This window comes from Neolamprologus brichardi, chromosome 23, assembly GCF_056152115.1.
Source record: "Neolamprologus brichardi isolate AB-2024 chromosome 23, ASM5615211v1, whole genome shotgun sequence".
In the NCBI taxonomy this organism is placed as follows: domain Eukaryota; kingdom Metazoa; phylum Chordata; class Actinopteri; order Cichliformes; family Cichlidae; genus Neolamprologus; species Neolamprologus brichardi.
The window spans coordinates 23,243,335-23,259,402 of record NC_142125.1 but is presented as its reverse complement, the minus strand read 5'-3'; the positions used below and the strand labels follow the sequence as shown (position 1 = coordinate 23,259,402).

The window sequence follows — 16,068 nt, the reverse complement described above, 5'->3', positions numbered from 1 at the left end:
ACGGTGAGACTTTACGCCATGAAAGAGAGAAATAGTTTGAATAGAGAAATATTAAGAGTTATGTGTGAAGAGGGAAGTCCTCTTTCAGTTTTAAAACTCTATATATGGGGGCTTAATGAGAAACCATCTGGTCCTCAGATGAGAAACAACATGATTTATTGCACAGTGTCATTATTTATTTAACAGAAACTGAGCCAAAATGCAGAAACAGTGTGTAAAACAAGCATGGATCACCTCACTGCTTTCACAGGAATGAAAGTGTTTCTGCTTTCTATCAGGCCTCAGTTAGCATGTTAAATGTTAAAATTCATGACAGTCAAAGTAGAAAATGATGGGACAGGTATGGCTTCTTTGGAAGGTTTAGCAGGAGAAAGCCTCCTCTCTCTAAAAAGAGCAGGTTTGTAAAGCTGAATCTTAACAAACCACAAGACTTCGGCAACAATGTGTTTTCGACAGACGAGACCAAAGTAGAGATGTTTGGTCAGGATGCACAAAACCAAAGACCGCCCGCTGGGATTGGAACGATGGGAGAGGCATGAGTTTCTCAAAATGGGCTCATTGAGTACAGCACGGATAAGATCTTGGAGAGGCTTACGGCTGCTGTGAATACTCAGAATAAGATCTCTGAGTGCAGACTGGATAAATCTTGGAAGGGCTCGCTCGGAATAACATCTCTGAACGCAAATTGGATGACATCTTGGGGAGGCACACTGTGGTCGTGAGTTCTCAGAATCGGCTCTTTGAGCACAAGAATGACAACATCACAGAGCGCAAGTTTGATAACATCATAGAAAGCTCACGGCTCTCCAACGGGAGATTGAGAGACCAGTGTTGGACTGTTAGAACTGCTTTGAAATTCATATGAGCTGTTCGCACTAAAGTAAAAAGCACCATCACTTCATGCAGATACCCTCTCGGCGCCAGCTGCGGTTGCAAGGCTGGAGCTGAACAACAACACCCTGATAACGACTGTGTTTAGTCTGTTCCTTCCCATTCCATGCAAGGCCACCTGGGTTGGCTGGCAGACTGTTTACTTAGCCTAGCAGGGCGAAGGACACTGTCTCAGCTGAACTCTGGACACGCACACACATACATACAGTGGGGCAAAAAAGTATTTAGTCAGCCACCGATTGTGCAAGTTCCCCCACTTAAAATGATGACAGAGGTCAGTAATTTGCACCAGAGGTACACTTCAACTGTGAGAGACAGAATGTGAAAAAAAAATCCATGAATTCACATGGTAGGATTTGTAAAGAATTTATTCGTAAATCAGGGTGGAAAATAAGTATTTGGTCAATAACAAAAATACAACTCAATACTTTGTAACATAACCTTTGTTGGCAATAACAGAGGTCAAACGTTTACTATAGGTCTTTACCAGGTTTGCACACACAGTAGCTGGTATTTTGGCCCATTCCTCCATGCAGATCTTCTCAAGAGCAGTGATGTTTTGGGGCTGTCGCCGAGCAACACGGACTTTCAACTCCCGCCACAGATTTTCTATGGGGTTGAGGTCTGGAGACTGGCTAGGCCACTCCAGGACTTTCAAATGCTTCTTACGGAGCCACTCCTTTGTTGCCCGGGCGGTGTGTTTTGGATCATTGTCATGTTGGAAGACCCAGCCTCGTTTCATCTTCAAAGTTCTCACTGATGGAAGGAGGTTTTGGCTCAAAATCTCACGATACTTGGCCCCATTCATTCTGTCCTTAACACGGATCAGTCGTCCTGTCCCCTTGGCAGAAAAACAGCCCCATAGCATGATGTTTCCACCCCCATGCTTCACAGTAGGTATGGTGTTCTTGGGATGCAACTCAGTATTCTTCTTCCTCCAAACACGACGAGTTGAGTTTATACCAAAAAGTTCTACTTTGGTTTCATCTGACCACATGACATTCTCCCAATCCTCTGCTGTATCATCCATGTGCTCTCTGGCAAACTTCAGACGGGCCTGGACATGCACTGGCTTCAGCAGCGGAACACGTCTGGCACTGCGGGATTTGATTCCCTGCCGTTGTAGTGTGTTACTGATGGTGACCTTTGTTACTTTGGTCCCAGCTCTCTGCAGGTCATTCACCAGGTCCCCCCGTGTGGTTCTGGGATCTTTGCTCACCGTTCTCATGATCATTTTGACCCCACGGGATGAGATCTTGCGTGGAGCCCCAGATCGAGGGAGATTATCAGTGGTCTTGTATGTCTTCCATTTTCTGATGATTGCTCCCACAGTTGATTTTTTCACACCAAGCTGCTTGCCTATTGTAGATTCACTCTTCCCAGTCTGGTGCAGGTCTACAATTCTTTTCCTGGTGTCCTTCGAAAGCTCTTTGGTCTTGGCCATGGCGGAGTTTGGAGTCTGACTGGTTGAGGCTGTGGACAGGTGTCTTTTATACAGATGATGAGGTCAAACAGGTGCCATTCATACAGGTAACGAGTGGGGGACAGAAAAGCTTCTTACAGAAGACGTTACAGGTCTGTGAGAGCCAGGGATTTTCCTTGTTTGAGGTGACCAAATACTTATTTTCCACCCTGATTTACGAATAAATTCTTTACAAATCCTACCATGTGAATTCATAGATTTTTTTTTCACATTCTGTCTCTCACAGTTGAAGTGTACCTCTGGTGCAAATTACTGACCTCTGTCATCATTTTAAGTGGGGAACTTGCACAATCGGTGGCTGACTAAATACTTTTTTGCCCCACTGTATACACTGATATGCACACACTCATCCCCCCTCCCTTTCCAAACGCCTTCGATGCTTGTTCCCTCCTGGGAACACGGCGGGTCTGAGCCCGAGCTGGAATGGTAGCACTGGGCAGGATGGCTGCTGTGTTTGCTTCGGATTACTCCTCACCCCCCACCCGACCCTGTGGCTTGTCACGTGTTTCATAATGTTGTGCTGTGGACATTTATGTGCTTTTTTTGTTTCCTGTTCTCATGCTGTCCTCCCAGGAGCCCAGCATGAGTAGAGGTCTCTTTTTTTCCTCTTGTACTTTCCCATTGTAGTGTATATTTCAGTGTTTTTTTTTTCTGTAACGCTACTGATCTCCGACCTGTATCCCCATGTGATGTCTGTGTTGTGTGTGTAAGGTCGGGGGGGTCCTATTTCACTGCAGGGCAACCTGCACGTGGCGAATAAAGCCTTGATTGATTGATTGATTGATTGAATGGACCAAGTGTCCTTCACAGTGATGCTGCTGAAGGTGCTTCTACAGGCTGCTGAATCCTGAGGTGTGCTTAGGTTCAGCATTTTGGTTCTTGTTAAATAATGACACAGTGTAACATGTCGTGCTGTTGTTCATCTGAGGTTTTATTTAAGTAACTTTAGAACCTGGCGAGGAACACATGACTGTATTATGTCCCCATATGTAAAATCTTATAATTGAATTAGATTTTCCAGTGTAAATGAAAAACACTTGTTTTTATTTTACATTTTTAACAGATGTCATACAGTAGAACTAATCTGGGTACCTGGAGCAGAGGTTGTTTGGCTCACTGTGTTGTTTATAAAACTATAAAGCCCTGTTTGCATTTTTGAATCAGTGATCCAGACGTCTGTTAAACCTCCAGTGGTTTCCAAACTTTCTGCACCCAAAGCTCTCCACGATACACTGCATGCTTGCTTTTATAGCAACAGGAAGCAGCCTTATTCTGGTTCTTCTTTTTGATCGTGTTGTGAAATGAAGCCACTTTCAGTCATGATGCCTACAGTTTTCTTTGGTTCAGGAGCAACATGTGGTGCTGCAGCCTATCACAACAGTCAATCACATGCCAACAAGCTTCACTAGCTCATAAAATCTGCTCATTCTTGCTGCCTCTGTTTCCCTCTGAAGGCGTGTTTGGTTTCCGGTTGGCTTTTTGGCTTCTTTGGCTCCATGTTAGCCATGCTAGTTTATTTCTCCAGACAAATAACGCACTCAATCTAAAGCCAGACAACACCATCTATCGACAACATTGTTCACTTTTACTTTCTAATATGGCAAATGCAAAGGAAAGCTGCATTTAGAGCTTGGCTGAGAGAATTAAACCTGATTGAAATCTCCAGTTTTACTCTTTTTGCTTTAATCGCATAACAACTGCAGAAATAAAAATAAAAATACTCCTGATGTTCAGAATAAGTTGTTCTTTTTTGCTTTTGCATGACTGATAATTGGTCAAAACACAACCTAAAGCAGGCTGCATCAGCATGGAGCTTTTTATTCACAAGCACACAGTCATCTCTCAACCTCTCTCTCTCTCTCTGTCTCCCATCGCAGGTCCCGGAGTTCCAGCTGTGCTGCTCGTCAGTCTCGCCGACGTAGACTGTGAGTGGAGTCTTTACTCCGCCTGATGGTGTTTGTGCGATGTTTGCGTGGGCGGGCAGATGTGCTTTTTTCTCACTTCTGCTCTGAAATGGAAAATAGTTTTCTGCAATTAGGCGACATCATCTCATTTGTGTGGAAACATGAGCAGCTGCTGGATTTGGTGCCAGACCGCGCTGATAATTTCTGCATTTTGGAGGCGTTTAACGTGCTTTGTATCACAGTTTAAACGGGCGGGTGTCATCGCTTAGTGTTTTAGAAGAGCTAATCATCAGCGGGGCTGCAAGGGGAATTCATTAAAAGATTGTGAAAGAGTGGATTTGGATACCATCTGTGTAAGTTAGTGGTGCACTGATAGAATGCCAGAGAGAGGACAGCTACACTACATTTCCAAAAGTATTCACTCAGCCATGGTGTTCCAGTCACTTTCATGACCACAGGTGGATGAAATAAAGCAGCTAGCTGTGCAGACTGCTTCTACAAACATAGTGAAAGAAGAGGCCACCAACCTTATGCACAGTCGAGGTTATAATCGCGGCAGTGACACCTTTGCTTTGCCGTGTGCTTGTGCTTCTTCAAATGCACGAGCTGCAGAGTTTTTCGTTACACAAAAGCAGGAATTAAAAGCTGTACAGTAACAGTTTCCATGTGTCTGTTTTTAGGGGAAATCACCTCAAAATGCTACAGGGCAGCCTCGTCGTGTCGAGCCACATTGTGTTTTGTTAAAGTCAGGCTGAAGTAACAAACGTAGTTATGTTTTCTGGGGTTCCTTTTGTGAGAAATTCTTCCAAATGCTGAAGTTTTCAGGGATAACAAACCACATGCTTGTCGTAAGAGGATCAACTTTCTCCAAAAAACGTGCTTGTTTAAAAAACATCACCAAGCTCACTGTTGCTTCTCAGTGAGTGTATTACTGCCACTTGCTGTGGCACTTGGAGACTATGGGGGGCAGACAAGAACCCACTGAAGGTCCAGGGCTGAAAAATAAATCCACAGCTAAAGTACCAAAAACTGTAGTTCTTCTAATGCCTGTTTGAGGTGGACTCTGTCAGAGGGCTGATTGGAGTACAAGGCAGAGGCAGGGCAGACACTCGAGGATGGAGAGGAAAGGAGAAAATTCACCTTTTATATGCAATCAACAAAGTTTCCTTATGTAAGTTTCCCTTAGAAATAAGATTGGGGGTGGGGGGTGGGGGGAAGAGAAATCAGATATAGTTTATCAGAGAACACCACCATGACTGGTCTGCAATATGGATTATTTATGTTGCTTATCAGCAAATGCTTTCAGCCTGTTCATACAGTGGATTTATAGCCAGTTTACCCAGCAGCCTTTGCTGAAGTCTGGTGCGTTTTGCAGCCACATAGAAAATAGATGAATTACGACTGAAGGTCTCCCAGTGCATTTGCTGCATAAATGATCAGAGAGAAATTAAACAGCCAAGAGTGACAGCTGTCAAGTTAAGTCTGTGTTTTTTATAGTCCAGTATTACAAACGGCAAAGCTTTCTCACGGGGGTTTCACAATCTGCACCAGCTGCACTCAGACTGATTTGAAAAAGGTGAAAACACGCTCAAAAAACATTTTGCATTAGGTAATTTGGGAAGAGTGACTAATGAAGCATCCTTCTGATAAGACCCTGCTTTGCAGTAATAGCATCTTGGGAAACTTCCTCAAATAATGAGTGTAAAAGGGTTTCCTATAAAAGGACATTTTCCTTAAATAACAGGTAGAAGGTGAGTGGTCATATTCTAAGCAGGGTCATGTTATATTGAGGCCTATGTGGTGTTTAAGGAGAGAACTGCAGGTGTGGTGGGTGTTTTTCTCCTCAAAGGTGATTTTGATGTGTTGCCAAGCCAGAAAATATTTACTGGTTGGTCTGGTTCATGGTCATCAGTAAACCAGTCTTACACTGCAGGTTTTTCGCTGTAATCCATACAGTAATGAACTTTCTGAACTCTTCTAGCTGATCAATCATACATCAGAGGCAAAGCTCAAATGAGAAACTGTGAGCATGTTAATAAAACTGCAAGTTAGACCTTTTGCTATTAATCAATGAGGACCTGATGGAAAAACACCAACACAATTAGCTGCTCATTACAAACTCGCATATGAGTGTCGTACCTTTTAATACACACCTCCTGTATGAGGCATCTATTTATGACACTGTTTAGTCTTTCTAGCCATGATATCAGCTGTGTTGTAGTTGGATAAACATTAGCAAGTTTTACATTTTACTCAAGCAGGCTCATAATCCATGCTACATGCAGCGGCCTCGGTCTGCAGACCCTCAACTGAGATCAGTAAAAACATCATGCGGATCTACTCTTCTGATCTCTAAACACAGCTGTTTGAAGGTAGGGGTCATCCTCTATCAGGGTCAATATTTGGTGAGAACAGAGAGTCACGTGCTGGGTTTTTCCACCCACAGGAGGTAACAGTGAAAACTACCATACTATACCAACTTTATTTGTAAAGCACTTTACAAACAACCACAATGAACCAAAGGAGAAGATGCAGGTTTTAACAAGAGATTTAAAAACAGACAGAGAAGAGAAATTGTTCCACATTTTAGGAGCTGCAGCAGTGAAGCCACGGTCCCCTCTGAGCTGATTAGAACGAATCTGTAACAAAAAATAATTTCCCTTAGGGATCAATAAAGTATTCTGATTCTGATTCTGATTAGAAAACTAATTATGCCCCATGATTCAGTAGTTTGTGAATACACCTCTAACAGCAATAACTTGAAGTAATCTTTAGCTTTAGCCGTTAGACTGATGGACTCAGGTGTCCTGTGGCTGTAAAGCAAGCCTAAATTATGACTCCTCCACCACTGTGCTGACAGCTGGTATCAGATGTTTGATTTTGTGCTTTCTGACCAAGCATCTTGATTTTGGTCTCTTCTTTCCAAAGGACATTGTTCCAGAAGTCATGAACTTGAACGTTTATCATGCTAACTGAGACCTGTAGAGTCTGAGATATAGCTTGTGAATAGCAACGTCAAGTCATGACTTCTTTTTACTGTGCCAGCTAATCCTGAGGTGAGATTTTGTGATGTTTTTGTATGTCAAAAAACCCTGTTTCAGTCCATAATAATATTTACATAAAAAAATAACAGTGGCGTAGTAACCAGCAGTCGATGAAGACTTGATAGAAAAACACTCAGAGAATTAACTGCTCCGCTCCGAGCATCCTGGACCTCTTAGCACCTTTTAATGATTTTTCTCGTCTTAATAACAGCTTTGTTGCACTCTGATAAACATGATTTCTTCTTCACAGCGTATTTTGTCTTGGAGAACAACCTCCCCCTGTGCTCGGCGCTGGAGACTAAAAGGATGATTCGGACAGAGATCACTAACACAACCTTTGGTACAAATTATCTGCACTTAACAGCTGTGCTAGTGTGTGAGCTTCATGAGATAATTGAGCCACTCCGAGAGTAAATGACACGAGCGTGTTTGAGTCTGTGCACGTGTCGTCATGTTTACGTGTCTGTGCGTGCATTTTTTTTATCCCCGCCTCGTCTCCAGCTAATATTTCTGCATGTCTTCTCACAGGGCTGCCTCTGAAGCTCATCTATCCTCCTGACTTCTCTGACTCCTACATCTACGGCCTTCTTCTTATTGTGTAAGCCTTTTCCACTTTATTACATTTGCTTTTTTTATTTTATTTTATCTCAGCACTGTGAGCTTCAAAGGCCAGACTCTGTGAGGACAGCTAAAAATGAAAGTGCAGTGTAGCTGCAGGCTGTCGGACACATTTGTGGAGATGAAAATGGATGTTTGAGAAAAATGTAAATGTCATAGCTAAAATCATCCTGCAGTTTTATATACATGCAGACTGGTTTCAGAAAGACGTGGTTATACAGAAGTCTAAACGACCTTCAGTTCCCTTCATTTATGTCCTTAGTTAACATTTTTCTCATGGGTTTATGCCCTCGGTGGCTAGTTTTAAGTCTTTCTCAGTACAGCATGATGCTCATTTTGTAAATTATGGTGACCATTAGAGCAAAAATGGGTCAGGGCCAAGGGTCAAAATGCTTCAGTGAAGCGCCACTCTCACACAGTAAACTACAAATATGTCCGGATCTAAGAGTCAGTACATTAATGTGAGTAAAACAACCTTCCCGACAGCGACAGCTCTCCAGGCACCCAGACAGTGACGGAGGAGTTCAGGCTGGAGTGGGACTCGGTGCTGGCAGGATTGGAGCAGGTCATCGTGGCGCGGATTGATGGCAGGGGGTCAGGGTTCAGAGGTCAAAGGTAACAGTTTTTGTTTTTTTAGTAACAGAAGTTGTTTCAGTCCTTCCTGACCTCACAGGTAGTCTCTTTGTCTTTTGTCCTCTGGCAGTTTTTCACAGCAGAGGCTCGGCATAGCGGACGTGGAGGACTACATAGCAGCTCTGAAGTACGTAGCGCTGCTCTGCACGCCTTCATCCACCCTGGAGCACCATTTCTCTGTTAGACAGAGAATTCGTCAGAGCTTCGCAGATGACTCTGTGGTGTTCTTGGGCGGGAAAACATAAACAAGATGCATACATTAAAAAAGTAAAAAAGCAAAGCGCTTAAATGATCTATAACAAGAAGCTTCTGAGTGCTGCTTTGTATTTTGTATATATTCATTTTGTTTTCTTTGTTATTTTAAAAATTATTTTAAGAAGTTTGAAGTTTGTAGTGCCATAAAACCCAAGGTCAGAGTGAAGTCAGAGGTCAGATGTGACACGATATTTGTAGGATATTCATAATTCTTTCCTAAATGTTGCTGATACAAACAAATAAAGTTTGACCTTAATAAACTTGTCAGAGTTCCAAAGTAACGTAATATATTTAAAGTCCTCCTGTTTGTCATTCCCTACATGTCTGTATGCTGTCAATACACGATATGGCAGTAAGAAACATTAATGGTCACTTTGACTTTCAGCTCAATCTGTTGACCTTGAAGAAGAGGTCAGAGGTCAAATGTGATTTGAGGTTTAAACCTTTATATGTTACTTTCTGTATTGACGACAGACCAGACTTGTGAGAATCATAGTTTCTGGTTTCTAAGGCTTTTTGTCATTTTTCCACCAGTAAGTTGACCTTGAAGACCTCGATGGATGTAAGGCTAATTTTAATGGCTTGTTAACATGAGTGCACGCTACTCGCCTACAGAGTTTTGTCAAAATTCATTTAAACCTTAAGAGCTTTCATGTTTACAGACAGAATGAAGCACACGTGTAAATGCTACTGAAAACATAACTCCTTGGCCCGAAGCAACTAATTGAGTTTGTGAACAGAAGAAAATCAATCGAATCTCTGTTTCCAGTTTTCTGGATATAAAGGTGCTTGTTTTATGAGCTCTAAACATCTTTGAAATGGACATTTTAGAGCGTGTCACTGTTTCTTAAAGAAGATAAAACATTTAAATGGTCATTTTTACAACTGTTATACCTTTTATTGACCATATTATGGGAATACTGGAGGCCACACCGCTTGATGAGATGATTAGAATGAGGTCTGGTGTAAGTGATCTTTGTTCAAAACTTTGGGAGATGTAAAGGAAAAATCTATTTCTTTATGAATAGTAATATTTCTGGAAAACATATAAATTTGTATTCAAAAACTTCTTTCACGGCTTTGACCTTTGACCTTCTGGAGCTTCAGCCGAGTGTGTGATGTGTGAAATGAAATATAAAGTTATAATTACCTCTCTTACTTTCTGATACCCACTTCCTTTCCACTTGTTAAAAATAGCCGCTGTGTTTTTCAGTTTCCTGGCGGAGCGGCCGTTCATCGATCACACTCGTGTTGGAGTCTTCGGCGAGGTTCGTCTCTCACGCCCTGACCTAACCCTGAATACACGTGTGATCGGTACAGTAACTGTAGTGACTGCCCAGTCAAAACTCTGATTTCTGTTTCCTCCTCATCCAGTGAATTAGTCCCACAAAAAAGAGGAAATGAGATTTTACAAAGAAAACATGGTGAAAATGTACTCTGCTATCATTAACTATAACAACTCAGTGAAGCTTCAGTCTGCCTATTTAAGAAGTAGAAACCACTGTGAATCCATTTCAGCCGCTTTGGTACAAAAAAAAAAGAGGTGCACTGGAGTATGGAGGGCTGCGAGCGCCAAAATGAATTTATTTGATGTACTGAGGTAATTAAATTTCTCATTAAATTATAATTGAATCTAATAATAATTAATTAAAATAATAAATGCTGTATTAACTGTTTTAAATGAAATTACTTAATATTAATTATTTGTATATTTAAATAATTTTTCATTTACAAATGTAATTATTTATTAATGACACCTTAAATGAATGATTTAATGATGTACTCAGTTAATTCATTTTGGCACTTGTGGCCCTTCATTAGGAGGCGACATTTGTCATCCAGGAACTACTTACAGGTTCTGGCCATAGGAGACTTGTTTATGACCTGTACCAGGAGGAACAGGAGTTTCTCTTGGTCTGAGTAGTCTGGGTACCGCTGGCTAGCACAGGTCTGTGTGACCCTCCAAGGATACGCCTCCCCAAACCATCACTGCCATCATCACACAGTGTATTTACTCTTTGAGCTACTTGTAATATAATGCTCCTGTTTTTAAACCCAGAACAGCCCACTGATACCACAAAATCCCCAATTAAATTACACATTATTCCCTCAAATTTAGTTTTGTCTTTCTTTATTAGTTTGTTAAAGATGTTTCAACAGTTCTGCTGCCAGCTGCTCTTGCTGGAGACCATATATAAATGTAATGAAGTACAGATCCATGCAGAGACTGCCATTTTTTGATGCTGTGTAAACACGATAGAAACGTCCTGCTGTTTTCTCGGTGCAAGTGACGCTCCTCTAATGTCTCCCCTGCAGGGCTACGGTGGCTACCTTGCACTGATGATGCTGAAGTCGACAGAGAAGCTGATCAGCTGCGCAGCTGTTCGCGCTCCCGTCACCGACTGGAGCATGTACGGTGAGCAGGAATTTGAATCCTCTTTAATACAACGCTCCAGAGACGCGGAAATATTTATTACTTCTGCTGCTGCTGCTGAACCCGGCTAGTCATTTCTCAGAACACAACATCTTTATCCCGCACAATCTTTTTCATGTGCACTGCCGGGGGTAATGTCACTTTAATTATCCTTTGTGTTCGCTTTCGGGAATTCAGGGTTATTACATTTAAAGATGAAAAAGTTCTCGTCAGCTCTTTGAGGGAATGCTGGGCGTTAGCACTCCTGTACAGCTCAGGACTTCCTGCTGGCTGTGAGTAGAGTTTAATAGACTGAAGTGTTGCTGCAAAGCCTCTGCTTCAAAGAAAGCAACTCTCTCTGTCTGTCTTCACTCGTAAAAAGCAGAAAGAAGACGCCTTTCCACCTCCGACTGTTCTTCCAGCATGAGTCGAAGACGACTTCAACTTGTTTTTTGCCAATATGCTCGAATAATAAACTTCAAATGTGTCCTCTAACATAATGTGTGGCTTCTAGCTTATTCCAGTGCCACTGATCTGTCAGATCCTCCAGAAGATCCATGCAGCACTTCTTGGTTTTATGTAAAGTTCTCAGGTTGTTGCTGACGTCATGTAACCTCTTTGATTTCCTTTTTCCCCTTCAGCCTCAGCCTTCTCAGAGAGATACTTCGGCTCACCTTCAACTGACGAGAGCAGATACCAAGTGAGCGTCGTCTGTCTTTTACCCACCTGCTTCTTTATTAACGGATGACTTAGATTCATTTCATTTTAGTCATAGTTTAAGCATTTAAACTCTTTTATTTTTATTCAACTAATTGTTGTAGCGTGAGCGTTCCTCCACATGGTATCTTATTTTCCTGTCCATCAAATGTGAAACATGTCCATATGTCCGCTCGTCTCTTCCTCCCAAGCGTTTTCGAGAGAAACTGTGAGCATGTGAGGTGGTTGCGTCGTTTCCCGAGGGCAGCTCAAATGTGTATGTCTGATTGCTTCTGATTGGATTACTTCCAAACTCGTCCCGCCTTGCTCACAACTTCATAAGTTCTGATTGGATCTCGTCTCTCCAGTTTTTGTTTTTGTTTAGTTATCATTTGTTAGTCAATAAAATTAACACTGCTAAGAAATTCAGCTAAATGCGACTGGATCTGGGAAGTTGGATGTCCCTCATCAGCTATCGTGTCACGTCTGACCTCTGACCTCACATCTACATTTCACATCTGCCTTTTTTAGGGGACGTCAGAAAGTATTACATGCTTAAAGAAAGTAGAGTAAGCTGCATATACTGTAGTGTAAAGAGTGAAGTAAATATCTCTCATGCTACCAGTGCCTGATTTTTTTACTGCACATCAAACTGCTTAAAGTACTTTTAAAAATAACAAAGAAAACAAAATGAATGTATACAAATACAGTACTGTTCCCTTAAAAGTAAATATTGCCCAGAGAGTGAGCCGGCTTGGCGGAGGTTTGTGCTCTCTGAGTGCTTCTTGTTATTATTAAATCCTTTATTTAAACAGGCAGTCTTATTGAGATCAACATCTCTTTTTGAAAAGACAGACCTGTGTTCAAAAAACATATACAGAAATTGAGACACATTATACACACAAAAAAAGAAAAAGGTGTGCTGGGGTTGTTGCAGGGAGACAAAGACGACCCTTTAAAATGCTCCAGCGAAATCAGAGAATAGGTTTTTTTTGTAGCTTGTTCCATTTATAGACAGCAATGTGTTTAAACAAGAAGCACAGCTGATGATAAAATGTCCTGCGACCTGACACCTTTATCTTTTTATCTTTACTGTGTTTAAACCGAGGCGTGGAGGTAAGCTGGCAGCCGTACAGGCTGCTTCATGCAGCTCAAATCTCTGAAACCAAGAAGGAGAGTGCAAACTTAGAGCCACTTTAATGGGAAATGCAGCTGGCTGATGATGCAGGTGGCTGGGTGGGTTTCACATTTACCTGTTTGATTCCCAATCAGTTCTACATTTTACAGTATAGCAGGGGTTAGACAGCCAACACAAATTATACAGCTCCCATTTTTTAAAAGTAAAGAACAAACAGTAAAGAAGAAGAAAACATTTAGGAACAGAGGAATGCCATCCTAAAAAAAACAAAATCACCCAGCTGTCCTCCAAGTGAAGGTTGCAGTCAGAGAGTGTTTTTCTTCCTAAGTGGGTTGCCTGTAACTGGGCCAGAGAGCTCTATTTTTGTGACTCTCGCAGCAGGAGGGGTGGTCTGCTTCAAAAGTCACCCAGAGAAGGAAATGTGGCACGATCTGATCAGACAATAATCAGCAGGGCATCATCACTCACCCAGTCCTCCGAGATGCAGAAACTGACGGGTGAGAAAACATGCCGTGGTTGATGGCTGGCTGCGGGTTTGAATTCCAGCTGGGAACAAAATGAATGACGGCAGTGAGACTGAGACATCCTGTAATATTAAAGCTTCGCCCTCCCAGAGCGATCGCTATCAGTCTGGCATCTTGGTTTAAAAAAATGTTTTTTTGCTTAGTTTTTAAATATCTTAATCCCAAAAAAGCAAATCAAACAGCATGAAGGACAACAGACGGGATCATCACACTTAAAGTGGCTCACGTTACATCATGTGAGTATAGCGCCTTTATATCAGTGGCTTTAATTCAAGCAGACTACATATATAACTCTAAGGTCGAGTTTTTCCAGGCTAAATAAATATAAGAAATGACCTCAGATGGAAACACGAAACACGAGCATTCAGAGAGCTCAAGTCAGCCTGAAGGACAAGGGCTACACTGAAACTTTGTTTTTTTGTTTTTAGAATTAGAATTATTCTAATTATTTATTACAACATGCCGACGTCAATGTGTTACGCTGTCATTGTGCTGCTAACAGTGATATCAACATCAAATGTTTTTACTCAACCGAGGTACTCGTGTCCCCCAAGTCCTGGTATATTGTTGTGAAGTTTGAAGACAATACATAAAAAGTTGTGGATAATCTAAAGTTTTTACTGATATTCACATTCATGTGACCCTGACCTGATTTTCACTAAAATTAAATCAGCTTGAGCTATTATTGGTAACTACCATCACACAACAATATCCTGAAAACTGTGGACGCTGGACTGCTAATAAACAGACAAACAAGGGGAGCTGATTGCATACTTCCTCGCTTCAGGGGGTGAAAAATACTGATGGCTGCCAGTTCTACCCCTCAGCCTCCTATTAGATTAAAAAGGCACCTGCAGCACAAATGCAGTGTAAAGGTCCAGTTTAGTGACTCTGATTAGCCAAGGAGGTCTTGCAGGCTTAACCTTCCTGTTACCGCTGTTTGAGCTACAAGCCAGACTACAAACCAGTACTCCTAGTTTCAGTCCCAAGACTGAATGAAAGAAGAAGGTTGTGTCAGGAAGGGATTCCAGTGTAAAATATGCACCTAAGCAAGCAAGCAAGCAAGCAGATAATCAATAATGTGAACCATGGAATGATGTGGAAACTGTGCTACTGCTGGCTGAAGAGGGGAGGGGAAGGCATGTTCAGAGGCAGTTAAAGAGAAGGAAAAGCAGGAGCGCCGGAGTGAGAGGAAGACCTCAGAGCAGGTTCATATAGTGAAGGATGGGCTGGTGTGACAGAGGAGGATGCCAGGCATAGCGTGAGATAGATGATCCAAAGTGGCGACCCCTTGAAGGAGCAGCTCAAAGAAGAAGTATGAGACTGAGAAGTTATTAAAAGAAAAAAAGAGACAAATAACCCATCATGCAGTTGTCATGCAGGGGGAAACAGGGCAGTTTGTGGCCTATAACCGTGCTTTTGATTACTGTAAAGGTAAACATTTAAAAGAGTTGAATGGAGATGGATGCGCTTACAAGAGGAATGACAGGTTTGGCACGTCTACGTTCATATAATTTTTCATCAAGAAGATGGTTACTTGCTTTAATAATTAGTGATTTCCAGTATATTTAGCTTAAAGCTTCTGTTTACTCCACGAGTCACAAGGGATCTGGAGCAGGGTAGACCCCAGATAGATGGACAGAGAAACATCTCACTCTCACATCTTCACCTAGAATCACCAATTAGTCTAACATGCCTTTAGACTGTGAGATGAAGCCAAGCTTGCACAGGAAGAGCATCAGCCAACAAGAAAAAATTAGCTTCTTATATATTTTTTCCTGTTAATGATCTTACAATCCGCTTCCTCAAGTGGAAACTTCACGATTAACTTTTCTTACACTTTTGACACTTCAATCATGCGACAAAAATGCGACAAATAATTTGATTTGTGTCCAATCTTCAGGCTTCCAAAGTGCTGTCCGGCATGAAAAATCTGGGAGGAACTCTATTCCTGGTCCACGGCACTGCTGACGGTATGCACATTTCCTTCATCCTCCTCACAGAACAGCAGAAACTGAGGATGTAATTTGACTTCATTTCACAGTAACATCGTAGTAATGTGAGCTACTGAAGGTAGGCGTGAGTCTCACGAGCCTCTTTGCTATGCTGAGCTTTAAAACTTGACCTCGGCGAGTGCGGCGCCTTTTATCCAGCGGTGGAATTAACCTCTCCGACACTTATTTGCATGTCCTGTTTTTTTGTGTCTCGGCAGCCAATGTTCACTTCCAGCACTCGGCCGAGCTCATCAAGCACTTAATAAAGATAGGAGCCAACTACACTATGCAGGTAAACACTCGGCTCTTACAAAGAGTCTTTGCAAACAGCAGCTGTGGCTTTTAATTAAAATGGGTCATTCTCCATTATGTATCAGTGCACTGTTATGCAGTCTTTATTTACTCCAGTGTGGCACAGGAGATTTGCAGTCCTGTACTTGAGTTCTAAACTTCATGGTAAAAATGTGACTTTTAG

The 16,068-nt window shown here is 41.9% G+C and overlaps 1 protein-coding gene across 2 annotated transcripts in view; it reads left to right on the top strand.

The window, feature by feature from the left end:
- LOC102785397 (inactive dipeptidyl peptidase 10-like) overlaps positions 1-16,068 on the top strand; it is a 112,017-nt gene that overhangs the window by 91,355 nt on the left and 4,594 nt on the right. For both annotated transcript variants that reach the window (XM_087835833.1, XM_087835834.1), the window contains exons 17-26: positions 4,252-4,299; positions 7,573-7,662; positions 7,851-7,920; positions 8,427-8,555; positions 8,644-8,700; positions 10,042-10,096; positions 11,145-11,244; positions 11,883-11,941; positions 15,503-15,572; positions 15,812-15,885. In XM_087835833.1, the coding sequence (XP_087691959.1) occupies positions 4,252-4,299; positions 7,573-7,662; positions 7,851-7,920; positions 8,427-8,555; positions 8,644-8,700; positions 10,042-10,096; positions 11,145-11,244; positions 11,883-11,941; positions 15,503-15,572; positions 15,812-15,885 (752 nt within the window). The remainder of the gene's footprint in view (positions 1-4,251; positions 4,300-7,572; positions 7,663-7,850; positions 7,921-8,426; positions 8,556-8,643; positions 8,701-10,041; positions 10,097-11,144; positions 11,245-11,882; positions 11,942-15,502; positions 15,573-15,811; positions 15,886-16,068) is intronic.